Source organism: Populus trichocarpa, chromosome 1 (genome assembly GCF_000002775.5).
Source record: "Populus trichocarpa isolate Nisqually-1 chromosome 1, P.trichocarpa_v4.1, whole genome shotgun sequence".
In the NCBI taxonomy this organism is placed as follows: Eukaryota; Viridiplantae; Streptophyta; class Magnoliopsida; order Malpighiales; family Salicaceae; genus Populus; species Populus trichocarpa.
In genome coordinates, this window is record NC_037285.2 from 44,560,265 (window position 1) to 44,586,709 (window position 26,445).

At 34.4% G+C, this 26,445-nt stretch overlaps 2 protein-coding genes across 3 annotated transcripts; one reads left to right on the plus strand and one right to left on the minus strand.

Moving 5' to 3' along the window:
* Nucleotides 1-4,297: 4,297 nt before the first annotated feature.
* LOC18095898 (pentatricopeptide repeat-containing protein At4g04790, mitochondrial) lies at nt 4,298-12,209 on the minus strand. Of its 2 annotated transcripts, XM_006370557.3 has the most exons (16): nt 11,766-12,205; nt 11,633-11,683; nt 10,659-11,285; nt 10,294-10,473; nt 9,748-9,812; nt 8,622-8,729; nt 8,307-8,420; nt 7,867-7,962; nt 7,608-7,706; nt 6,563-6,682; nt 6,281-6,385; nt 5,680-5,844; nt 5,472-5,599; nt 5,285-5,363; nt 4,718-4,935; nt 4,298-4,610 (listed from the first exon to the last, which is right to left on the minus strand). In XM_006370557.3, exons 1-16 carry the CDS (start codon nt 12,025-12,027, stop codon nt 4,424-4,426), a joined length of 2,604 nt encoding a protein of 867 aa, XP_006370619.3. In that variant the 5' UTR covers nt 12,028-12,205; the 3' UTR covers nt 4,298-4,423. The 2 variants fall into 2 exon arrangements, with proteins under 2 accessions (XP_006370619.3, XP_024455185.2); XM_024599417.2 differs by lacking the exon at nt 4,298-4,610 and having other exon boundaries at nt 4,776-4,935; nt 5,248-5,363; nt 11,766-12,209.
* An 8,276-nt stretch (nt 12,210-20,485) lies between these two features.
* LOC18095900 (ABC transporter B family member 15) lies at nt 20,486-26,279 on the plus strand. The gene is made up of 9 exons (XM_052448174.1): nt 20,486-20,668; nt 21,144-21,198; nt 21,332-21,519; nt 21,962-22,419; nt 22,526-23,066; nt 23,409-24,587; nt 24,632-24,663; nt 24,719-25,363; nt 25,579-26,279. Exons 1-9 carry the CDS (start codon nt 20,486-20,488, stop codon nt 25,952-25,954), a joined length of 3,657 nt encoding a protein of 1,218 aa, XP_052304134.1. The 3' UTR covers nt 25,955-26,279.
* Nucleotides 26,280-26,445: the final 166 nt, after the last annotated feature.

A 26,445-nucleotide genomic window follows, 5' to 3' on the forward strand; every position in this document is an offset into this window, starting at 1 on the left:
AACCTCCACAAACCCATCATTATTACCAGTCAAGAAAGATCAAACCCCTCAAAGTCAGCTCCAACAGAACTTGATGATGGCAATTAATCTTCCTCATTCCCAGCTCCACCTTCCACATAACCTCGAACAACTCAGACTACCATATCGAGAAGCGAAGACGATCTCAAATAATCCGGGAAAGAAAGGCTAAAACAGACCTCGTGAACGGTGAACCACCAAACTATGAAGTGGGGTGGAAAAGAAGTAAAGAGATAAAGCTAGAGGAGCCAGTAGGGTATGTGATAATGGACTTTGTGGACAAGTTGGTGGGGTTAATGGATAAAGAGTTCGGTTCAACTGCGCTTTTGGCTAAGGCGGGTGAAATAGTGGCAGAGAGAACAAGAGAAGAGGCTGAGGTTTTGAGAGATGAAGGGAAATTGGAGGATAGAATGGTGACTGAGTTGTTTAGACTTTTGAAGTTGATGGAGATGGATTTGGCTATGATCAAAGCTTCTTTTAAAGAAGAGGCTTGAGCAGGCCAGGGTCTTTCGCAGTGCGGATAAAATAGTGTTTGTTTAAAATTTAAATATTTTTAAATTATTTTGGTTTGTTGATATTAAAATTAAAATTTTAAAATTAAAAAAATATTATTTTAATATATATATATATATATATATTTTTTATATATATATAAATATTTTGAAGGTAATATCTACTGAAACAGGATATAATATAAAGTATAGACGAACAATATTAATTTGTTGCAAATTCTTCGTGAAATAATTAATTGATTGATATACAATAATTCTCCTCACAAATTCGGCCACCAACTTGTCGGCACTGATGCAACCTCTCTCTAATAGCATCAACTTTCCTCTTTTAGTTCCATCTCCTGTGAAGTTTCACTTCATCAAATAAACAAACTCATTTATTTATATTTAAGTTAATTTATTTTGTTTAATAACCAAAAAATCATTAATTATTTATTTGTGTCTACGAATTTACTTATTAAAATCAATAGAAGATAATAGAAACAAAAAAAAATATGGAACTGAAAATATTATGCACAACCAAACATATAAAAAATATTATTCAAGAATAAATATTATTTATATAAAATAAAGCTCACCTTTATAAAATAAAAAAGAATTATTCAAAAATTAAATACAAAAAAATCATTTTTTAAAAAAAATTATTCAAAAAAGATTTGCAAAACCCATGAACTAGACCATGAGAGTACCAAAATAAACTGATAGAGATGAAATTGAAAATAACCATAAAATCAAAATTTTTAAAAGTAATGTTGAATGTTAAAATCATAAAAAATTTGAGAAAAACGGATCCAAACTGCATGAATCTGTCAAACTCATTACTCATGTCAATATGACAAACAACTCAATAAATTATTAAATCTAGGGACAAAACCATATTTTTACTATGCCAAAAAAAAAGAAGAAAAATACTAACATATCTTTAAACAACCTTTTAATTATTAATGGATCAATTGTAAATACCAAAACACCCTCAATACCATTACGCTTTTTTTCAACTTGGGGATAAAAAGGGTAATTTCACTGAGCAATCTATAGTAAATTGTGTTTATCGCTACAGTGAAAAACCCACATGGTTTAGATTTTTTTGTTAATGGACTAATTGTAAAGATCAAAACGCCATCAATACAAATACATTTTTTTTTTCAATTCAGGGGGGAAATGGTAATTTTATTGTAGCAATCCACAATAAACCGTGTCTATTGTTACAATAAAAACCCACACATTTTAGGATTTTTGTTAATTGGCAAGCTACATCGACTATAAAGGAAACTTTAATTTGTTTTATTAAGAAACTAGATTGGCGACAAATGTTATGCCACAAGTTGGATCAAAAAAGTTTTTAACATAAAAAAACAAAGCTCAGACACTATTAGCATGTTTTCTAGAAGCAAGAAAAATTAGCAACTTGGATCTATTTAGGTTCAATTAATTTGTTTTATTTAATTATATGATAACGAAAATAGACTACCGTGATAAACAAATCGAATTAAACAAAAAAAAAAAACTAATCATGATGGCCTGCACATAAAAAAACAAACACATACCAATATTGTGAAAAGATTTATATAGTCTTACTTGATAATAAAGTAAAAATTAAATGGAATTTAAAAAGATAGTATCTAAAATATATTTTTAATTAATTTAAGAATAAAAAATACCAAATACGAGGCTTGGATCATAAGAAAATGTTGAATGATAAAATTAAAAAAAACTATTCAATTTAAAAAAAGAAAAAAAACCCTAATCAACCTTGGTTAACTTACCAAATACGAGATCCAAGTCATACAAACGAGATATTCTCATATAATGAAAATTAAAAAAATTAGGATGCTAATAGCCAACCCGATATTGAAGGAGAAAATTGAAAAAAAAAAACAGTTTTTTAAAAAAGGACAAAAAAACCAGAGTTAACTTTGCTTGGCCTGCTAAATCCATTACTCAGGTCTCGAGACCGGTATAACCTAATAAAAAGCAAAAAAGAAGAAGTATGAAGCTTAATTTCTAACCAACCCAATGTAGAGTGATGAAATTAGAAAAAAAATCAATTAACAAAAAAGATAAAAAAAGACTTAAGTAAACCCGTTTGAACCTGTCAAATTCACAACTCAGATCATGAGACCGAGATAACTCCATGAGAAGGAAACAAAAAAAATTATGAAGCTCAATTCCCAATCAATACAATATTAAAAGATAAAATTAAAAAACAATTATTACTAAAGATAACAATTAAAATAATAAAAATCAAATTTGATACAAAAATTAATTGAGAACTCTTTTTCTATTTTGGAGAGAGTAAGAAATTAAAATTGATAAGATGAGAGAGAGAGAGAAGATAGAACAAAAAAATGAGTCAGCAAAGCTACATTGGATCTTTACACCCGTATGTTCACAAGGATGCCACTATTGACACAATTCTAATGGCATTAGTGAAGACCACCTTAGGAGCTTGGAGGAAGGCACACATGTCACCACAGCGAGGTGGCCTTACCTGCATGTTGGCGTGTGGGTTATATACATCAATCATTTCTCCCTTTTGTTCCTTGAGCTGGCTAAAAAAAATAGAAAATTTGTTTAAGTTTCAATTTGATCTCTAAAGTATAGATTATCTTGACTCAACAAAATTGATTTGATTTGGTTGAACCGAACATCAATTGAGTGTCAAATTTGTTTCCCGACACCATGAGAACTTATACCCAATCCAACCGAAACAAAACACGAAACCCAATTTTTTGTTTAAAATAAACTTTGATGAACACAACTTCAAATAGAAATGATTTTTCCATGACCGAGTCTTGGGTTATAATGATTCAGCTTGAATGTGAGCTTTTCTCTTTAGGCTTGGTGTTTCTTGTAACATAAATCCTATGTTAAAATAAAAAATATTTTAATATTTAAGTTAGTAAATGTAAAAGGAAAATATAATCTACAGAAACAAAAATAATGCAAGAAGCAAGAAAAAAATATATAAAAAAAGGTAAGAATAATATATGTTGTGAATGACTTTTACTTGCCTAGCTTGACTTAATATTTTATGTGTTGACCAGAGTTATTTATATATAGATGATAGTTATGTCAACTTATTACAAATAGCTCGTGGTGTATAAAGTTGTAGGTGTTTTGTGAAAATTGAATTAATAATATAGAGTAAGGAGAAAAATAAATATTATTTATAAAGAAATTAACACTCAGCATTAATTTGTGATGGTCGCTACGCCATTAGCTGCCTACACAAAAATAAAACAAAAAGCATGTTTTGACTTCACCGAAGCTAAGGGTCGCAAAGATGCTAAAGGGCAAGGGGTCAAATTGTGTCTTGCATGCGTATTAATGCTCGCTTTTGCTTGTTTATCTGTCATTTTCCATGTACTGATTACTAACTCAATTAAATCCTCAATTTATAGCTCCCCAAGCTCAAATCTAATATCTGAGATTCCTCCTGCTACAAAAGGGAGTTCTCTTAATCCCAAGCGCTATGTTATTCATAACTCATAATTGCAGACAAGAGATGGTTCCTTCAGGAAAGTTCATCCTAGATTCTGCATACTTGCACTGTTAGCTGGCAAGCAAGTCTTACAATCACTGCTTCCATATTTTATGTCCAAGATCAGAAAACAAAGCTTGCCTAAGGTTTACTGAAAAGGCATTTAAAGACTTCATTCACAGCCATTGCTCCCAATCGTAAAACAGACAACGAGCCCAAAGTTCTTTCCCGAACATGGAGCTCAGCTCAATACAGAGCAAAATCCGTTTCTTAACTTGAGGCGTGGCCTTTAACATGTCATCTTTATTAATAACTATTGCAAAGAATATATGAATGAATGATCTGATACAACTACAAGGGCCTTGATTTGTTTTCTTTCAAATACCCATCAAAATTGTAACCTATCTTATCAGACACTCCTTTTCCTTCTTCCTTCCTTGATTCTTTTCTTTTCTCCCTTTATATAAGTGTGCCCAATATAAGTTCTTTGACATTCTTGGATTACAATGCGAACATGGGGATCATCTTTTGGAATTTTATTTAGCATAACCTTTGCAGATACGTGGCCTCCAGATGCCAAAAGGGCCTGGTACATCCTACAAAGCATCAAAGGGAAAAACCCCATATAAGGCCAAGAGTTTGAATCTAAACATTTCCATCTTACCGAAGCCTAGAACTAACAAATGGGACACGAATCAAATACCTTAAATAACTCGTAACATTGTAAGGAAGCCCAGCTGCCTGATATTCTTTCCAAACCAAGAGAGAATTACCCAAATCCTTGGCATTAACACAAGCAGTAAGGAGAAAATCAAGACACTTTCGTGAAGGTGAAGCACCGAGCTCATCCTTGATGGCTTGAAGCAAGTCCATGCCTATCCGCACATTTGCAGGCTCTGTCTCAGCAACTTGTGAGAAAACCTACAAAATAATGATAGTCAAACCAGAGAGTAGATTTCATTATGTCAGAACAGTAAAATCTTGTACCTTAAGCTCCATAAATCCATAGGTTTACATAACGCATTACAAATCACAGATCAGAAATGAAAACAAAAACCCTACAAGTTCACAAACTGCAATCCACATATTTCAGAAAACAGCACAGTAATACAGTCTAAGGTATATGAAAGGTTTCTCCACAACACAAAAACTTTAGTGTCTGAACATCAGTATGCCAAAGGTTATGCTATAAATGAAAATGAGACAAACATCTACATTTGAAGAGCTACATACTAAAATAAAGGTGGTCTAGGGACAGCCAAAAGCAAACCTCATCAAACAGAACTTCCATTGCCAATTCATCATCAGAGAACCTATCTTTGAGTTGCTTGAGCAAATCCACAGCAGACCTAATTTAAAATATAATGACCTTATTAAGCAAAACCCAAGAAAAAAACAAAAGCAATTGGTCAAGCAGATAGATCATTCAAGAAAGTGAAAGCATAATGTTAGTTTACCTTAAATCCTTATTGCGAATACAATATAGGATAACTCTGAAACAGCCATCCACCCAATAATTATGATCATCCAATTCTTCCAGTAGTTTAAGCAGTCTGCTTTGTTCTCCTTCAGAATCAACGTGCTCCTAAACAAGTAGAATCTTAGAAAGAATCTCATTTTTGTCCACAACAAAGGGCATAAAGCATGTATACACAAAAACCTTACTATAAGGCTTATGACAGCTTTGGGTTCCAGATTGGATCCAGCTTGCTTCATTTCTTCATACAAATTAAGGGCATCAGTCATTTGTCCATGTGAAGCAAGAGCTGAGACGAGCACACTTCTAATTTCGTTTAAGTGTTTAATTGGAAACTCTTTGTCTAGGAGTACCTACCACATTGAATTGGATATGTTAAATAACCATAGACAACATATATTATTTGAATCATAAAGACTGCTTAGTGATATGGGTACCTTAAAAAACAAAATTATCTAAATAGGGAGGAAACAGATTAATACTGGGATTTTCCCCTTTGATACAAGAAGAAAATTTTATTAGAAGAAATAGAAGACGGGATCACAAAAGGAAAGATGGGCATCCTCTAAAAGAAAATAAGAAACTAGAAAATCATAACAAAAGAGCTTTTGTGAGCTTGATGAATGTCAGCTAGAGAGGTTCCTGTCAAAGAAGCCATAGGATTGGCAGGGGAATGACAGGGTCGTGGAAGAAGCGTTCACAAAAAAATTATGTACAATTCAAAGGATAGAAAGTGATGAAATTATATTGAAAATATGTGGTGGTTGAGGGAATCTACACACGGCTTACCTGTTTGGCCTTCTCAAATTGCCCACATGTTGCGTATGCATTAATAAGCGCCATAAAAATTTGCTTCGATACTTGAATTCCAGCAACCTTCATTTCTTCATAATACTGAAAGAAAATAACCAGATGGCAATCCACAATGTGTTGTGTTTGAGATGTATTGACACTGCACTCTTTTTATTTAAAAGTATGCAAGTCGACAAGTACACAAGAATATTAGCTTGTACTCCTTTCATACAGAAAGGGAAACATGACACCTTGACTAAAATGCAAGTCTCAAACTACCTTGATAATTTCCTCTTCATTGTTGCAGTTGCTTATCAAATAACTGTAAGATGACGAATCTGGTTTCACATCTGCAAGTTTCATTTGCTTGAGAACCATCAACGCGCCCCTAATGTTTTTCTGAAGATCATTCGGCATAAGAGGAAGACAGTAAAAAAGCATGTGGTTAAGAAGAATAACAAAATCTAGAGTGTAACATAAGAAGTTTTGTGCTAGTTAAATATCATATCTGTAGCATCAACGTATATAGGAGAAGCAACTCAATATTGTAGGAAAATGTTCGAGCTAACAAATAAAGAAAAGTTTACACAATCATAATATTCATGTGATTACAAATCAGACCCATAACTACAGGGTAAAGAAAAATATCTGAAATGGTACTAGAGATGAATAAAAGTCCCCGTCCCACCAAAGTGACATTATTACATGAATCCTTATTTTGCATACAATCAATTAGTTTTCCTTCGTGAATGAATAAATTTACGGGAAAAAAGTAAATAAACTATGCAGTCCTAAACATATCTAGCAACTATTCCCTAGCTTCTTCAGGAATCTGTAGTAAGGTCATTACATCCCATAAAGCTTGGGACATGAAGAAATAAAATGGTATAAAAAGAAACTCTCTTTCCTTGGCAGTACCTTGAGCTACATCACCCTCTACCTTCAATCTATATTTTTGTGTTTGTGTCTCCCTTGCCTCAAATCCAGTCACTCAAAAGCACCGCATATCATTAACCACCTTCACCTCCCCCCAATAGGTGCAACCTCTACCTCATTTTGCACCACATGTCCATCCCTCTCCCCTCTCTCTCAAGTGTTGTAAAAGTAGGCAACTAGCAGTTATCCCATGTACAGGTCAAAACTATATAAAGTATACTTGCAGAAGATGTAACATCCATATTAACTGGCATAATGAGGTACCAAATAAAACAAAGCTGCAGAAAATGTCACAAGTTGTGCAACGAGTCAAAACCAACTTGCAGTAAAAAAATATAAAAAAACACACGAGATAGAGCAGGAAGAATATCTTGAGATGTTAAGTTACCTCTCGAAAATATCCACCCATTATAGCATTATACATGCTGGCCGTTGGTGCCAAATTCAATTTCTTCAAATCATCGAGCAGACCATATGCACCTTCAAACTGCATTGAATAGGAAGAGATGGAGAAAAATAAATAACCATTGCACATGGGAATATCATTTTGCAAAAGATAGCATAGGAAATGAAAATAAAATTAAGTGCACAGCCCAGCAGATACACATGCAGAGAGCAAGCAAGAAAGAGAGCCACTAGCAACTTACATCTTTCATTTTCACACTTAAACTTATCATGCTCCTAAATGTCTCATTATTTGGTGTCAAGTCCAGGTGATAAATCAATGAATAGATTCGCCGAACCTAAACATCAAACAAGGTGAGAAAAGATAGGCATGAAAAAACAATTCAGAGCAATAGATAATATAGTAGAATAAAGCCGAAAATAATTTAAACAGCAAATATGATTCATGGGAACTGAATTGCAAAGAAGACGCATAATGTTATTTTGTAAGAGCATCTGCGGCTATTAAGAAACACAGGTTAGCATCAGTGAAACTCAGTAACATAATCAAACTTGAGTTCAAAGGTCAATTCTGGTGGCCTCAGGTGAGGTAAGATCACACTATGAGACATGGACTAGTGTATCCAAATGACCAATATAATATATATATAATGCCAAGATATGTAGAGTCAACAAAACATACCAAATTAAAATCAAAGCTCTCCTCACTAGCATTCAATATTGAATGTATTGTGTTTATGGATATGGTTAAACCCTCTTTACACATTTGGTCTACTATATCAAGAGCAAGATGCACCTGCATTAAGATGAACAGATATAGATCAATTTTATATATGGAAATAGATAGTATTTTATAAGTTTGATGTGGGTTCTTAAGCAGTTAAGTCCCTGAACAAGAAGAGAATTCCCATTTTAAACTTTTCAAATGAATCGCAACCTGAAGAAGGTAGGACCTTGAATATCTGTTTCCCTTTTAGTAAAAAAGATTAGGCCATACCTTAAGTAAATTACAATTGTATACGACGAGCTTCTCATATGAAGTTGAAGAAGGACTCATCTTCATTATCATGTGCAAGGTTTTGAATTTTGAAACAACATCCTCAACCTACAACAGGCAACATCACATTCATCGTGTTTAAAAGCCAATTTAAAATCTCATGCATAAAGACATTGAAATGGATTTTCCATAGTGCAAACACTAAAAATATCTGAGTTCATATGTATTTGTTACAGAATTTAAGACAGAGTTACAGAACAGTTAATATGGTAATTTTGGCCGTTAACATATCCAACTACTGTCAAGGTATTGCAAACAAGAGAAATCAACACCATGCCCTATGAAAAGAGAAGTGAAAAGTAAGGACAAAGGAGTGATGTTGTGATGAAAAAACAGCCACTTGTGATTGACAAATTGCACATACTGATAGCCACAGTGACAGATAACATTAAAACAGTTGATATGGCATAATCCAGATGAGGAGCTCTAATATATAGCACCAGCCTGAATGACATAAAGTGTCAATAAATCTTGACATTTTCATGCTTGCCCAGGTACCAATCTTGCATCCCATTCAATGACTACTAATGCCCTCCTATCAATTAAACAGAAGAAAAAATTTAGTCAAAAGTGACTCTCAAAATAGATCTCCTTGAAACTAGATTAGGTCCTATTATGTAATAAGTAGTTAATCAGACAATTTTTACCAGTTCCACAGCTTACATTCTGAATCACTTTCTGATAAGCACAGCAAAGCCATTTTTACCAAACTTGCAGTTACCATAAGCGAATTATTTTCATACTCATTAGTTTCCCAATTCATGATCAAACTAAAAGCAAAGTTGGCTCATCACCACCACCTTATTAACCCAAATAGACAGTAAATAAATAAGCGTATAGAAAATAAAAATCTTGAAACATCACAATACCACTAGTATGCTTATGAATCAATCACAAGCAGCTTACTATTGGACACTAATTATAAATGCAAACAACATTCAAGTTCCCCTCAAGTTTATTCAGAATGAGCTTGTTTCAAAGAAGCAAACTGCATCTTAAGCAGTTGTGCCTCATAGAATCATGGCCTTGAGGACATTACCAGCAGCATTCATGAGAAGTTCCTCACCACTAAATTTGGGATGCTAGTAGCATAACTAAAGATGAGAGTTGAGATATCCTCTGCTCCATAATCTGCACTTTATCATAGTAATACATTACAATGCATATAAGATGAAGGTGTCAAGAAGAAATGCATGCTTTGTCTTCATCCGATCTCATACATTCTCAGTCTCTTTCAGATACCAGAACTAGAGTCTGGTTTAAGATCTTCATTTAAAAGGGAAAAAAAGAAAGTGAAAAAGATCCTCTAGAGATCCTGTATCAGAGGGCTGTGAATTAAAAGTATGGGTTCTACAATGTGGTCATTGGAGGCAATCCAATTGAATTAATTTCTTAGAAGTGATACATTTTCAAAGAAGCTAGTATGAAAAATGTAGCTATGAAATGATAATTTGAAAAATGACATCTTAGAAAAAGTTCAAGATGCCAACACCTTTTATTTTGATTTAGAAAAGCAAATCAGTTTCCAGCTATCAGTAGCTATTCATGACCTTCAATAAATAATCAGTACAGCATTCTCGATTTCAAATAAATAATAGAATAAGTAACATACCACAACTTTTGAGCACCAAAAGGAACTTCTTTGCAAAGGACTCCAATGATAGCCTCCCTAAGGATTTAAAGATACTGGCTAAATGGTCCAACGATGAAAATTTTGTTATATCCATAGTCTCTAAGAGCTGCAACAGGTAATTCTTCTGGTCACTTTCACAAAGCGCCAGCAAATAATTTTCTGCAACAGGAATAAGATCATGTAGTTATCACTAATGCCCAATGCACAAAAGTTGATTGTGTCATAAAGGGCTCAAGAGAACATGATTTGCCAATTTTTTTTCCAGACACTCAACATGCTGATTGAAAACATATATGTCAGATAATAGTTATTTTCTAAGGTAGACCAACACAAAAGGCACATACCTCGTAAACTGATATTATTGTCCCCATCATCAATACAAATATAATTGCAAAGTTCCTGAATCTTCTCTTCATCATTGACACCAATATATAACAGCATATCGTAGTAACCTAATCGTGCATTTTTACTAGGATTTGTATCTTTGATAATGTCAGAGAAAAAATGGAATTCTTCCACCATACCCTTATCAATTAAGAGTATAAGAAATGGACCATAAGTTTCCTCTTCTATCGAGAAACCCTGCTCCTTCATTGATTTAAAAAGTTGAAGAACTGCAGAAATATGTTTCATTGCAACACTCTCATCATCAGTTTCCCTGCATTGCTCGATGTACTTCTTCATCAATGCATTGAACTCTTTCAAACCTGTTTCCCTTCCCAATTTTCCAAATACCTCCATCGCATTATCTGTCCCCAGCTTGTCGGCACATGTATCAACAATTCGGTTAATATGATTGACCTGACTATATGTGAAAACCCATTTTTGTTTCCTTTCACGGGACACGTCTTTTCGCAGCATCCCTATATTGTTATTCTTCAATCTTGAAAGCCATGGTATCTCCAAAGCTTTTTTTACAAGTTCCTCATCTTCTGCTTCTTCGGAATCCGGTGTGTTAATTTTCACACCATCTACCAAAAAAAAATGAAAAAAAAAATGAAAAACACCAATTTGCAAAAAATAATCAAAACCCATCAAACAAGATAATAATAATAATAATAACAACACAGAAAAAACCAATTTGCAAAAAAATAATGATGATGAAACCCCATTTCTTGAATGAACCCAGATATCCAAACTAGAACTCTAACAACTTAAATACTCTATTAATTTTCTTTTCTTGGCAATTGAAATGAAACAATAACATTACATTACATTACACAAACCAATTCTTTAACATCTAATTTTTCTTTCTTTTGGCTACTAAAAATTGCACCCTGTTTCTGATTAATGTAGTAGAAAAAATAAAAAAACATACCATTTATAATCTTTGTTATGTCCTGCATTGTCGGGTTTGCTACTGACTCCTCTGCATTAATCACACAAAACAAAACATTAAAATAAAATGTAACAAAAATTCTCATTTGTTAAAAAAGAACAAAAAAAAGTACCATAATCGGAGTCTTCTAATTTGAGAGCATGAAGGCTAGAATTAACTGCAGGTGACGGAGGAGGTTGAGGTTTAGCTTTAGCTTTAGGTTGTTTTTCGGACTCAGAGGAAGTTTTTGGTTTGGGGGGTTTTTTAGAGTGTGTTTTGGATTCGAGATTGGTGATGAAGCTTTCGCGAGTTCTGTCACCAGCGGAGGCGGTGGAGGTATTGGTGGTTTTGAAGGCGGCACGGAAGAGATTACTTAGGCTGTTGGGTTTGGGCATGGCATTTGGTGGGGGTGGATGATTAAGCAGCAGTGGCTTTGTCTTCGAAATGACAAGATGTGAGGACTGCCGAGGGTTTTAGGCTTTCTGTTTTCGTAACCTCAAAAACCCTTTCTTGCCATCTCGAAATGACAAGATGTAAGTGAGCTCAGAAAATTATTTTCTCCATGTGAATTACTTGTATATGGCTTGATAAAAAAAAAAAAAATGTAAACTTTGGGTATACTATTTCTATTAAATTCCTAAAGAGAAAGAGATTTCTTTTGAGAAATATATATAGAAACACACTTTTTATTTAATTCTCATAAGTGACCGTATTTTTTTAGATTTTTATTTTTAAAAAAATTAAATTAATATTTTTAAGTATTTTTTTATTATTTTAACATGGTTAGGTAAAAAATAAAAAAAATTATTTTAATATATTTTTAAATAATTTTTTTTTAAAAAAACAACATTTATTACAAACTTATTCAAGGAGAAATTCAGGAACTTCTTAAGGCATATTACAAGTGCGCAAGCTGCTGTAAATACTGCTACCATTGCTATTAGTGTTCCTCCAAAAGCTTTCATTTCTGGCTCTTAGATCCATTATCTGCTTGATTTATGAGCCATTGTAGTTCTGCTGTTTCCAGGACACCCCTGACCACGCTTACTTTTCTACTAAGAATGGAAAAAATGAAGAACACCTGCCATTTAGGTCCAGAAGCTCTCCAGAATCTGGGCAGCAGTGAATAATTCTTTCTATTGCATTGGCATGGCCATTCTTGGCTGCAACATGAAGGGGTGAATGGCCATTTTTATTCAATACATACGCATTACAGGTATCAAATTCCAGCAGTCTTTCAGCCGCCTTGTGGTCTCCAAGGGATGCAACCTGATAGAGTCGTCTCAGGAGGATTTTCATGATACCTGACATCACATGGAAAATGAATTATGAAACTACAACTGCACAAAAGCTTGAGATCTACTTAGTATGAGTCATTTGAAGCCTTGATCACAGCTAGCAGGTTGCATCAGAACCCAAAGAATGGCAAAGGATTTAAAAGATAGAATTGAATGTGGATAAATTAAAAGAAAGAATTTTCCAAGCACGGGACACTACCTGAATGTGTCTCCATCACAGAAGCATGCAAAGCAGTTTGGCCCCCTGATCCCCATGAGCTGAAGATGGAGTTGATGTCAGAATCTGATTCTAAACATCCCTCTTCCCTTCTCTAGCAGGAAGAAACAACGGAGGCTCGCCAGCATGATTTTCAAAACAAGCCAACTTAGGATCAAACCTTATCAACAACTGCACAACACTCACATTTCCATTCCTAACAGCCTCTTGTGTCGCTCTCTTTATTTCCCAGCCTCATGTCAAACTTGCCAGTTTTTCCATTTCAGTGCCTATCCTTTATGCTGATAAAATTCAGTACATATTTTTACGTACATCTAGATATCACTCGTTTGCTGGGGCTTTAAAGTAGAGTTGGCTACCAAAACAAGGTCTTAGAAGATTAATGGAGCAGACAGTACCAGATTAAAAGCCATCTTGTCTGTCAAACAGTGTAAAGGTCTGCCATTAAAGTTGGGATTAGCATAATGAAGTCTTTTGGTCCCTGCATAGCAAATTTAGTCGACGCCAACTGGTATAGAACAATTAGATGATCAGTACTGAGGACCAATACTCTTTGCCTTCAAGCACAGAGGTTTCTATGCTAGGAGAGCTGTAACTTTTTATCTCCTATTCCATTAGGTACATGCCTTCTTCTTCTTCTTCTTCTTCTTCTCTTGTTGTTGTTGTTGTTGAAGATACTACGGTTCCCTTAACTTTCATTATGGTCGTCATTCGCATATTCAATGATGTATCCTCTCCTCCTTTTGAAAGTTCTTGCTTCAGTTCATTTCAGGGTACTACATTCATGTTTGCAGCAAGCTTTGCCCTGGGATACTGATAATGAAACAAGAAAGTGACAATATCAAGTGTGTGATGACATAAATGTTATAGGTTATAAATGGACGCAGCTATAAATTCTAGTCATCTAGCATCTAGTTATCAGGTTATTAAACTATATCTCCACATTTTCATGATTCCTCCTTGTTTACATAGATTCTCACAGCTAGACAGATAATATTTTTTAAAACTATTTTTTTTATTATTGTATAATTAAGTAAAAAATAGATAGTCATCCTTACAACTATAGTTTGACATTTAAATAAAAGCCCAAGAACTGCTCAAGCTCAGTTTTATGCTTCTTGGCCAGTAAGGGTGTGATTGCATAAAATTATGTAAATGTACTGACTGTGAGTCGGGCAAACAGACAGTCATAAAAATGTCAGATGGCATGCCACATTGCCGCTTACAAGTCTCTGCAGAATCCTGTGGGGTTTATAATGATGTGTTTTTTTCTACCTATTTCCTTTTCCTTTTCATTTTTCAAAACAAAGGGTTTTGCGATTTACGTACAGTGGCAGTGGCACTAATTATATGTTTTTTTCAATTTTGACATGTCGAAGAGAATGCTGAAGACTCCCCGGCTCAAGAGATTTCGCCATTTCGAAAAATAACGCAGTTTACTTGCACGCTTGAATGTTTCAGGAACTTGGGATTCTGAGTAGAATGTGAGTAGAGTCATCGAAGGGATGACTGAGTAACAATAATCAGGACCTAATGTTCTCTGCAAAAGAAATTCTTTGATGTTTTCTTGTACTTTTTCATGGGTTCATCACCAGGTCTCATGGGCATGGGGCTATACAATGAAGGTTGGCACTCCCCCCCTCCTATGATCTAAATTAAAAGTGTTTATGTGCGTTGTTGTATCGCATTTGAGTATATAATTATATTTAATTAAATTTTAAAATATTTTATAAATTATAACTTCTATTTATATTTTTTTTTACTTAAACGAGTTTAATAAATCATGTTCGGTTAATTTTTTCGTGAATATTATATAATAAGGATATATAGATTGGATTGGGTTGATTGGGTTTTAAAAATTCTAACTCATTACCCGGTTTGTGTATCTATTTTTTAAGTTTTTTTATCTATTATCATCTGTAATATCTATAATATTTATTTTTAATGGATTGAGTTGGTTTAAATAATACAAATATTACAAACAAACCCATTTTTTTAACACCCCTAGTCTAACGGCAGACCTTGTTGAACATTATTTTATTTCAAAAGCCTAGAAAGCATTATTTTTTTATATATTAATAAAAACCTACAGGTGTAGCTTTTTCACTATAGTGCAAGACATAAATTATTTACAATAAAATAATTGCTTTAGGCCTCCATTCAAATACATTAGCCTTGGATTTAGGGTTGGGATTGTCTTTTCAAATAGATACATTCGTTATTATTGATTTGGGTGGGTTAGATTAGTCTTTTTGCACAAAAAATATGAACAATAAAAATACTATAATACTCTTTAGAAAAAGTAAAAATACAAATGACGCGTGAATAAAGGCTTTTTAAACTTTTCATATATTTTTTTTGTTAATGCAAGTTAGTTTTATTTGTGTGTGTAGTGTAGTGTAGTCGTTTGAAGAACACGCGCTAGCACATGGAAAATGATATGGTGATGCTTCCAATAAAGTGGTGCATGTATTGTGATTCTCGGTGGTTTGGTGGTGACCAAGTTTTTTTTTTTTTCTTTCTCTCTTACATGGCCTCGGGATGTGCATCGGCCAAAGAAAAATTGAAATGTGTCCTTTCATTTTATTTTTATTTAAGTTATAGTCTTTATTTTTTTTATTAATCTTTGAAAATATCAGATCTTTTTTTATTGATTTTTTTCCTTTCAATTTTATCTCTTAAAATTAAATTAAATTTTATTTTTATATTAGATTTGATTCTCATTCTTTTAATTGCTATTATTTCTTTTCAATTTCATCCCTTAAGATTTTATTTAATTTGATTTTTATATCAGATTTGATCCTCATTCTTTTAATTGCTATTTTTTTCTTTTCAATTTCATCCATTGAAATTTGATTTTTATATTAGGTTTAGTCCTTATTCTTTTATTTTTATTTTTATATATTATTTTTGTAATTGATTTTTTTTCGATTTCATCTTTCAATATTTTTTGGTTTGTAGTTTGATTTGTAATTTTTTTCTAGTGTAGTGATCCCGATCTTATGACCTCGGTCACAAGTGTGAGATGTTAATCTAAATTAACACTAATATTTGTTAATCCAAATTAACACTAATATTTGTTAATCAATTTTATTTTTTAATTTTATCATTTAACATTAATTTTATTGAAAATGGAGCACACCACCACTATTTTTCTTTCCAAAAAAGTCTTGTTTGTTATAAAAAAACCTAATGCAACCGCTTGACATGTGTTTAGATGAAAAATAATTTTTTATATAAAAAATTGTTATATGCAATAGAGATCAAGATCTAGATTACTGGTTCGGTTAGTTATCTCTGGTTAACTCATGATTTTTTCTTCTTTTTTTTAAATTAATTTTTTAATTTCATCCCTTAATTTTATTATTTTACAAAAAGAGTTGGATAATCCTACATATTCACGTTGGCTAAGTCATTTCTAAGTCATTTCGCTATTTTTTTTCTAAAAATTTTATTATTCTGACCCTCCGCGCGGGTCAATTAAATAGTGTATATATATAAAAGAACAAAACGAGAGAGTAATCACAGACGTGCCTGACGATCTCTACGAGCTGGCCGGTCCAGACACGCAGCTTGCCTTGTCTTGTCAACACATCCATTACTGGATGCTTAAACAGTATAGCTTGTGCATCGGCATGGCAAGTGGTAGTTGAAAAATAGTTATTATAACTGTTATGAGTAACTTGCTTTTCTGTGCTAGCTGCTAGGAAATTCCTAAGAAATCTTAAGGTTTGAACCTGAGACTTCCAAAGAAAATTCACCAGTGACGGCGAATGAGCTCCTTGCGTGTTCTTAGCATTGGCGAGAAAGAATTCTTCTTCTGTATTTTTTTTTTCCAGTCAATTATTGATTCTTGGAAAATACTCGAGTGTTATCAGTGCTGATGAGAAAAGATTCTTTCTTGTTTTTTCTGTTTTTGTCAACTATTGATTCTGGGAAGGTCGATCTCAATTTCTGTTCCTGGATGAAAAAGATCTATGCATGGAGCAGGAGGTATCAGCAGCCCGAGAATGGCTTTTTTTGCTGTTTTATGCACTGAATTCTGAGTAATTGACAGGTTCTTCATTTATATATTGTTGATAGAGAATGTTATTAACTGTTATGGAAGATGCTAATAATTCATTCTGGCAAGCTTCTCATCCTCTTAATTACTGGTTGTACTTCGGAGTTTTCTATGATGTTTTATCTTCAATGGTGTTGACAGTTGGCAGATTATGGATGATTTTCAAATTGAAAGCCTCAAAAAGTATTTCTTTATTTCTAAAAGAAGGGGACTGCGTTTTCTCCTTGTGATCTGTAGATAGAAAGCAAGATTACGGCAAGGGAATCATAAATTTGGCTGTATTTGCTGCATCGTTGAACACGCATATCTGTCGAGTTTCATGTTCGGCTTGATTCCAAATTGAGCAAGTCATTGTTTCTTTGTTAATATTTTATTAAAACTGCGTATTAATTATTATTTTATAAAAAATATAGTTAACCTCGTAAACTAAAGTTTGAGAAATATATATAACTAATATATAAGTATTTGTCAGATAACATGCATACTGAACTAATTAATAAGAGAATTTCATATGGAGAAATCACCCACATTTATGAAAAGACTCACATGGTAGTTGTGTAAATAATCATTAGACTTAAAATTCCTAAGTTATCTTATATAAAAAGTATTATACTTTGATCATAACCACATGTTATCATAATCAAAGGTAAAAAACAAATAGATAATGGATATAACATAAACTATATAAAGGTATTTGAGCTAGCAAGAGATGATTTATTACCCTAAGTGAATTAAAAAAAATGTTCCATATCTTTTCAAATAGTATTGATTGTGAAATCTTTGGCCAAAATGGAATGAGATTTGAGAAGAGTTTATCAATGACTATAGTGTTGAGAACTAAAATAATTTAACTAAAAAGACGTCCTCAATACTTAGGGGATGATAATTAAATTAAGAAACTAATCATTGAAAGGTTAAGTCAAACCACTTGTAACTTTTTTAATATTTAGAGGACTATGACAAGTTGTTAGACATTATACTTAATCTTCAAATATAAATCAATTAATTATTGGATTGATAATAAATTAAATTAAATTAAATTTATTTAATCCTATTTTTATTTAGGATTATGATTTATATTTGAGCCAACTTATTAGGGAACCTAACAAGTCACACATATAAGAATCATTGGTCAAAAATTAAAATGAGATGATTAATCAAGAGTGACTTGACTGTAAATAAATTTTAGACTTGAGGACTAAAATATAATTAATACAGGGGATTACAATTTTAGACCTAGGATAATTTCTAAAATTATCCTAAAATAATATATGTAATATAATAAGGTGCAAATTGATATTTTATCATTTGTAGGGTTTTAGTTTTCTCTATAAATAGAATGTTATGCTTATTATTTTCTATACATGATAGTATAATAGTACAATACAAAAACATTTAAACACAAAAAAAAAGCTAGCACTATCAAAGGTGTAGCAACCCCTCTCTTCTAAAAAGGTTTAAGAGATTTTTCACTTGTGGTTTGCGACAACCTAGTCTTAAAATAATTATTCAAAGTTAAAAAGAACATTTAATATTCATATAATTTCCGTATAAACCCTAAACAATTCTAGATATATCTAACGGAATTCCTGAGACTCTTGAAAATTTTTAAATTTATCGTTTCCGCTACATGATATCAGAGTCTTTGTTAAATAATTATGGTTGTTGATTGTATGTTTTAATTATTATGGATATTAATTATAAATTAAATTTGTATGCAAATTTGTTTTTCCCAAAAGTAAATTATTTCTCTCATGATATTTTTTAAAAAACTTTTAGCTATTGTTCCGGTCATATATGGTTGGAATCTTAAAAAAATAGTTTTAGGTCGTTGCACCTCCACTAGCAGCAACGCCGGTCGCTAACACGCATGGTCTAGCACACATGCCAACTTGCTACTGGATGGCGAGGTAGCAAAGGCCACTGCCAGCAGCCTTGCACGAGGCAACTACCTTGTACAAAGGGTTGTGCACAATGACAGTCAGGTTGTCTTGCATCGCTTAGCGCAGCGACAGCCTTGGCAGTCACTAGGTTCCTATCTGGAAACTCACATTCTCTGCTTTAACCTCCGATCATCTCTTACATTTTCTCCATAAACACACACAATACAGCTTCTAAGGCTTCATTCCTCATACACCAGTGCTAATTTAAGTATAAAAAAGTCTTCTAAGTCTAACACAGGATTTGTTTTGCAAGTGTTTGTGAAAACCAAGTCCACTAGTTTTAATCTCTCAATTCATCCACAAGCCTCTAAAAGACCTTGATCTTTTGGGTTTTTTTATTTTTGTCAAACTCGCATTGGATTAATTTAAAGATGCGATATTTATTTTGGATTTTAGGAAAACTGAAAAAGATTGAACTGCAGTTTTTTTCAGTCTTATGTGTAGTTTGAGGTGATAACATTTATCAGAAAGAAATTTAATGTTAATAAAATGCTATCTCCATTGCAAGTTGCAATAAATTCACCAGTTATTCAGCAACATAAAGATTCTGTAAGCCCTAAACTTTGTGTATGAAGATACCTTCTTAACAAAGAGAAAAAAAAGAGAGTATAAACTTGTCTGCAGTCTTGGAAGCAAGATCCTTGGCAAATGCCTCAAATTTGATATTGATGACAGGTCTTCATCAAAGACGATTGGGCATAAATGACATGGGAATGTGTTGGGCAACAGATCATAACAAGTGTCTTTAATGTACACGTGTCACATGCTGACTAGTGGTGTAAAATTCTATTGTCCTACGTAAGAGACTTGCAGCAGATGTAATGAACATATTTTTTCTGCTTTAAGAAATAGTAAAGTCTCAATGCTCACCAACAGAGTGCTTTACTACAATTTAGTATCCAGTTTTTACATTTTTGACAGGAGGTCATAGCTGCAGGCAGAATTTTGCTTAAAAGCCAAAAAAGAATGAAGTGTCAAAATCTTCTTCAACAATAGTGATGAACAATAAATCCAAGCAACTTTTTTAGACCAACATGTAGATAAAATAAACAGTAATCCAAAGAGAAAATGAGGGCAGGCAACCTGATTGCTTTTAGATTCCTTGATTCCCTTCCGTAAGTAAGTGCCGGCAAATTTACTAAATGCATTTGGCATTGGATTAGCATAAGACAATAGCGGATAAAACGATACAAGAGAGAGGGACGCAAATAATTAAATATTTCCTTAACAACGCATATAAAAAGCAATCTATGTTTTGAAATTTCAAGCATTGATGAAGCTAAATGCACCGTTGAAAGTTTCATCGCTCTCCTAGAATTAGCACAGTCGACAATGGGAGGCAAAGATAGCATGTTTCGGTATGCTGATAGCAAAGACAAGCTGTTGATGTTCTTTGGGGTTCTGGGCAGCATTGGAGATGGATTGCAATATCCTCTCACAATGTATGTTCTTAGCCATGTTATCAATGAATATGGAAGCTCCAGTGCATCTGTGTCTATTGATACCGTGAACAAGGTGAGCATCTTGAAGTCCTCGAAACTATCTTGTTCTAGCAATCCCTTCTATTTATCCTTCTTGCTATAGTTAAGGTTGCACCAGTGACATTACTTGATGTGTCTACAGTAGTAGAAAAAACCTAAATGAAGGACTTTGGCATGGGATATGTCTTGAAGACATGAAAATATGTTGAGAGGGAAGGTTTTGACTCCATATATTTAGCTGAAAATTATATATCCAATATAAACTAGAGTAATCTGCATAATGATTGATTAATTAGCTCATCCAACGCAGAAACTACCTCCACAGTGCTTATACATGCATGATTTCGTACTACACAATGGAAATGTAAAAGTTATTGGTGTAAGTTCATGCCTAAGGCTTGCGTAAATTCTTAGAAGTTCTTCACCTTAAGTGCATCAGAATTCATCTTGATCCTTCTTAATATTATTGATTGTTAAAGCTCATTTGAGTTTTTAATTCTACTTGTCAGTACTCTCTCAAGCTGCTATATGTTGCAATTGCTGTTGGACTTTCTGCTTTTGTTGGTGAGTTCACTATTAGTAAATCTAATGAACTGCTTTCAAGTTTCATTATTTTCAATTGAAAAACATTAATCAACAGATACAGGGAAGCTAATTCTGTTCTTTGTTGCATTTTGGTTGATCTTTACTTTTGCAGAAGGACTGTGTTGGACAAGAACTGCTGAGAGACAAACCTCTATAATGAGAATGGAATATCTGAAATCTGTCCTTAGACAAGAAGTTGGTTTCTTTGACACCCAAGAAGCTGGTTCTTCCACCACGCATCAAGTTGTCTCAACCATTTCTAATGATGCCAATTCAATCCAAGTAGCAATATGCGACAAGGTTTTCGTTTAGTATTGTTCTTTCCTTTAATTCACTTGCACATAAGCCTGAGCGTTGAAATTAACTCCTATAGAAACAACTTCAAAAGTGCTTTTACGTTGGTGGTAAAGACTACATATTAGTTAAGATTTAAGGTTTGTACAGTGCCAAACCTCACAAGCATGGCCCCCCCAAAAAAAAAATTAAAAAAAATTCCTGCATTTTAAGTCGAGAATTTGATATTATTCAGCATAAAATGTTCTACCAAATACATGCATATTTATGTTAGCCTGTTGGCTTTGAATCTGTCTGGAGGAAAAGTGATAAAATGTTTGGTCACTTGCTCAAGCATCCATCCCTGAAGCATGACCTGACTATAAGCAATAAGTAATCTAGATAAAACTATTTCCTTCATCTCCATGCTGTGATTAAAATTATAAAATGGATCTTATGCTGCTTGTAGATACCCAACTGCCTTGCATATATGTCAACCTTCGTCTTCTGCCTCGTGACTTCTTACATGCTGTCATGGAAGCTTGCACTGGCAGCTCTTCCTCTCACATTGATGTTCATTATCCCGGGACTTGTATTTGGGAAGTTCATGATGGATGTGATCATGAAGATGATTGAATCATATGGAGTTGCTGGCGGGATAGCCGAACAAGCTGTTTCATCTATAAGAACTGTATATTCATATGTAGCAGAGAATCAAACACTTGATAAGTTCAGTCGTGCACTTCAACAAACAATGGAATTAGGAATAAAGCAAGGTTTCGCAAAGGGACTGTTGATGGGGAGCATGGGAATGATTTATGTTGGATGGTCTTTTCAGGCTTGGTTAGGTACTTATTTGGTGACAGAAAAAGGAGAAAAAGGAGGCTCTATCTTCGTAGCTGGAATCAATATCATCATGGGAGGATTGTAAGTTCCTTTTGTTTCTATTTTCCTCTTTTGATAATTTCTTTGAAGCAGACTAACTGATTTAATTTGAGTTCAAGAACTCATAGTTTTTACTCTGCAATTGCAGGAGTGTTTTAGGAGCACTCCCAAATCTAACTTCCATCACAGAGGCAATGGCTGCTTCTACTCGTATTTTTCAAATGATTGATCGAACTCCTAGTATAGACTCGGAGGATAAGAAGGGGAAGGCTTTGTCATATATAAGAGGAGAAATTCAATTTCAGGACATATATTTTAATTATCCATCAAGACCTGATACACCAATCTTGCAAGGCTTGAATCTCACGATTCCAGCAGGTAAGACAGTTGGTCTTGTGGGAGGCAGTGGTTCTGGAAAATCCACAGTGATTTCATTGCTTCAAAGATTTTATGACCCCAACGAAGGACAAATTCTCTTGGATGGACACAAAGTAAATAGGCTTCAGCTCAAATGGTGGAGATCGCAAATGGGTCTGGTTAACCAGGAACCAGTCCTCTTTGCAACATCTATAAAGGAGAATATACTGTTTGGGAAGGAAGGAGCATCGATGGACGATGTGGTAAATGCTGCTAAGGATGCAAATGCTCATGACTTCATTACCAAGTTACCAGATGGATATGAAACTCAAGTAAGCTATCTTTTTTCTTTTTTAAACTAACAATTTATTTCTCGAATTCATTTCAATAGAATTTCATAGAAATATTGATGGAAAGAAATTCTAATAGCAGGTCTCAGATGTTTCTTTAGTAAGAAAATGGAAAACAATTAATTTATGAATTTTGTTTCTAGGCATTTAACTCAAATTCTGTATGTTAAGTTAACATGCTGTTCTTGATTTCCTAGACATTTATTCAACAGTCATTTTTGGCATTTAATTCAGTTAACTAGAATTCTTGAAGTCTGAAAAGGTCAGAACGTAAGATAGATTACAGTAGTTCCTGATTAAACACCATCTTCATGAATTCCTCAGGTTGGTCAATTCGGATTCCAACTATCTGGTGGCCAAAAGCAGAGAATTGCCATAGCAAGGGCTCTGATCAGGGACCCCAAAATCCTGCTTCTTGATGAAGCAACCAGTGCACTGGATGTACAGTCAGAAAGAATAGTTCAGGACGCAATAGATGAGGCATCGAAAGGAAGGACGACAATCACCATTGCGCATCGCCTCTCCACAATCAGAACAGCAAACCTTATTGTGGTTCTACAAGCAGGGAGAGTAATCGAATCAGGTTCACATGAACAGCTAATGCAAAAAAATGATGGACAGGGCGGGGAATACTTCCGGATGGTGCAATTGCAGATGGCATCACAAAATGAAGCTTCTAATGACTTCACTTATCACAATGATGGGCATAGCTTCCACAGGATGAGTCCTGCGCCAAGCCCACTGAGTGTGAGAAGAAGCGTTCCAGGCACTCCACTGTTAAACCCCTTTAGCCCGGCATTCTCTATGGGCACCCCTTATTCCTTCTCAATCTACGATCCCGCAGATGAAAGTTTCGAAGATGATTTATACCAACTGAATTATCCAGCTCCTTCTCAGTGGCGTCTGCTGAGAATGAATGCACCGGAATGGGGAAGTGCCTTGATTGGATGCTTGGCGGCAATAGGTTCTGGAGCAGTTCAACCTATTAATGCTTACTGTGTGGGATCGCTCATATCGAACTACTTTCTCAGTGACAAATCCGCCGCCAAGCATAAATCCAACAAATTGTCTCTTGTTTTCTTAGGCATTGCTGCTCTAGATTTCATCACCAGTCTCCTCCAACACTACAATTTTGCAGTCATGGGAGAAAAGTTGACAAGGAGAGTACGTGAGAAACTGCTAGCAAAGCTGATGACTTTTGAAATAGGGTGGTTTGATGATGACGAGAACACAAGTGCATCAATTTGTGCAAAGTTAGCCACCGAAGCCAACATGTTTCGATCTCTTGTTGGGGACCGAATGTCATTGCTGGTTCAAGCATTCTTCGGGTCTCTCTTTGCTTATACACTAGGGCTTATTCTCACGTGGAGGCTCGCCCTTGTGATGATTGCAGTACAGCCATTAGTTGTTGGGAGCTATTATTCAAAGAGTGTTTTGATGAAAAGCATGGCAGGGAAGGCACAAAAAGCTCAAAAGGAAGGAAGTCAGTTGGCAAGTGAAGCTGTTATTAACCATAGAACCATAACCGCATTCTCTTCTCAGAGAAGAATGTTGGGGCTTTTCAGAGCTACCTTGAGAGGTCCCAGAGAGGAGAGTGCTAGACACTCTTGGTTGTCAGGTTTTGGCCTGTTTAGCTCACAATTTCTTAATACAGCTTCTACTGCACTAGCTTTCTGGTACGGAGGAAGGCTTTTGACGGAAGGTTTGATATCCCCAGAGCACCTTTTCCAGGCATTTTTGATACTGCTTTTCTCTGCTTATGTCATTGCAGAAGCTGGAAGTATGACCAATGATTTATCGAAAGGAGGGAATGCCATTCGATCGGTGTTAGCAATCCTAGATAGGAAAAGCGAGATTGACCCAAATAACTCTTGGGGTGCTTTGGACATCAAAAAGAAGTTGAAGGGCCAAGTAGAGTTCAACAATGTCTTCTTTGCATATCCAACAAGACCAGACCAAATGATCTTCAAGGGCTTGAACCTTAAAATTGATGCAGGGAAGACAATGGCACTGGTGGGACCAAGTGGTTCTGGAAAATCTACCGTCATTGGACTTATAGAGAGGTTTTATGATCCCATGAAAGGAACAGTTTTTATTGATGGACAGGACGTAAAGAGCTACAATCTGAGGTTGCTGAGATCTCATATTGCGTTAGTCAGCCAGGAACCAACACTGTTTGCTGGTACTATCCGTGAAAATATTGCCTATGGTAAAGAGGATGCAAGAGAATCTGAGATACGAAAGGCTGCAGTTCTTGCCAATGCACATGAATTCATCAGGTATGAAAGATGTTATAGTCAATGTTACAGAATTAATTTTCCATCCAAAAGAAGTAATGGTTATAACTTTTAAGGGCGAGAATTGAGCTGTCTAAGGACGCATTACGATATAAATTAACAAAGTATGTAAATATTCTTTGCCTGGTTTTGATCTGAGAATCTGCAAATTGAAGCTATTAACCTCTCATTCCATTTCATTTGTGCCTTTTTTGCAGTGGAATGAAAGAAGGATATGATACCTACTGTGGAGAAAGAGGGGTTCAGTTGTCTGGAGGTCAAAAGCAAAGGATAGCACTTGCTCGTGCGATAATCAAGGACCCATCAATCCTCTTGCTGGATGAGGCAACTAGTGCGCTTGACAGTGTGTCAGAGAGCTTAGTTCAAGAGGCACTTGAGAAGATGATGGTTGGCAGAACATGTGTAGTCATTGCTCATCGGCTGTCAACAATACAGAAATCCAACTGCATTTCAGTTATCAAGAATGGAAAAGTTGTGGAACAAGGTTCACACAGTCAACTAATGGAATTGGGTAGTGGAGGAGCGTACTACTCTCTGACAAGAATACAAAGTGGAAGCTCCTCTTATCATTGAAGCAGGATGGTTGTTCTTCTCAGAATTCCTTCCTATCAAATAATCAGGAGATAACCTGGAGGGTAATGGGTCTTTTATCTATGCAAAAGTTATTCCCTGGCACTTGTGGTATCATTGTCGATCCTCCATCCTTTCCCTCGCAAAAGGGATTTTAAAATGTTTATATTTGTAGCACGTATTTCTGCAAGCTGACAGGACCTGGCCACAACATCCTGCCTAATCTTGCAATGCCTTCTTTTCCTAGGTTCTCTTTATGTTGCTGGAAGTTATCTCTTCTTGGATGCTATTAAACATCATAGTTTATGCAATTGCCTACCTATACTCTTCATTGCTACTGGATAATGCAATAAGCAACTTAATCGGAATAGAAAAGATGAAGAGTACAAAATTTTGGTGTTCATATTCAATATGATTTGTATTAGAAACTTGCATCTTTCTTTTTATCTGTTGATATTTGCTCGCATGATGATACTTGCATCCTCATTTACCTT

Coding starts and splice junctions, on each gene's coding strand:
- LOC18095898 (XM_006370557.3), bottom strand. CDS start 12,027: ATGCCCAAACCCAACAGCCTAAGTAATCTCTTCCGTGCCGCCTTCAAA. Junction 11,286..11,632: donor CATAACAAAGATTATAAATG/GTATGTTTTTTT, acceptor TTTTTTTGGTAG/ATGGTGTGAAAATTAACACA. Junction 5,600..5,679: donor AAGCTGTCATAAGCCTTATA/GTAAGGTTTTTG, acceptor CTACTTGTTTAG/GAGCACGTTGATTCTGAAGG.
- LOC18095900 (XM_052448174.1), top strand. CDS start 20,486: ATGGGAGGCAAAGATAGCATGTTTCGGTATGCTGATAGCAAAGACAAG. Junction 24,588..24,631: donor GTCAGTTGGCAAGTGAAGCT/GTTATTAACCAT, acceptor TTCTCAGAGAAG/AATGTTGGGGCTTTTCAGAG. Junction 25,364..25,578: donor AATGCACATGAATTCATCAG/GTATGAAAGATG, acceptor CCTTTTTTGCAG/TGGAATGAAAGAAGGATATG.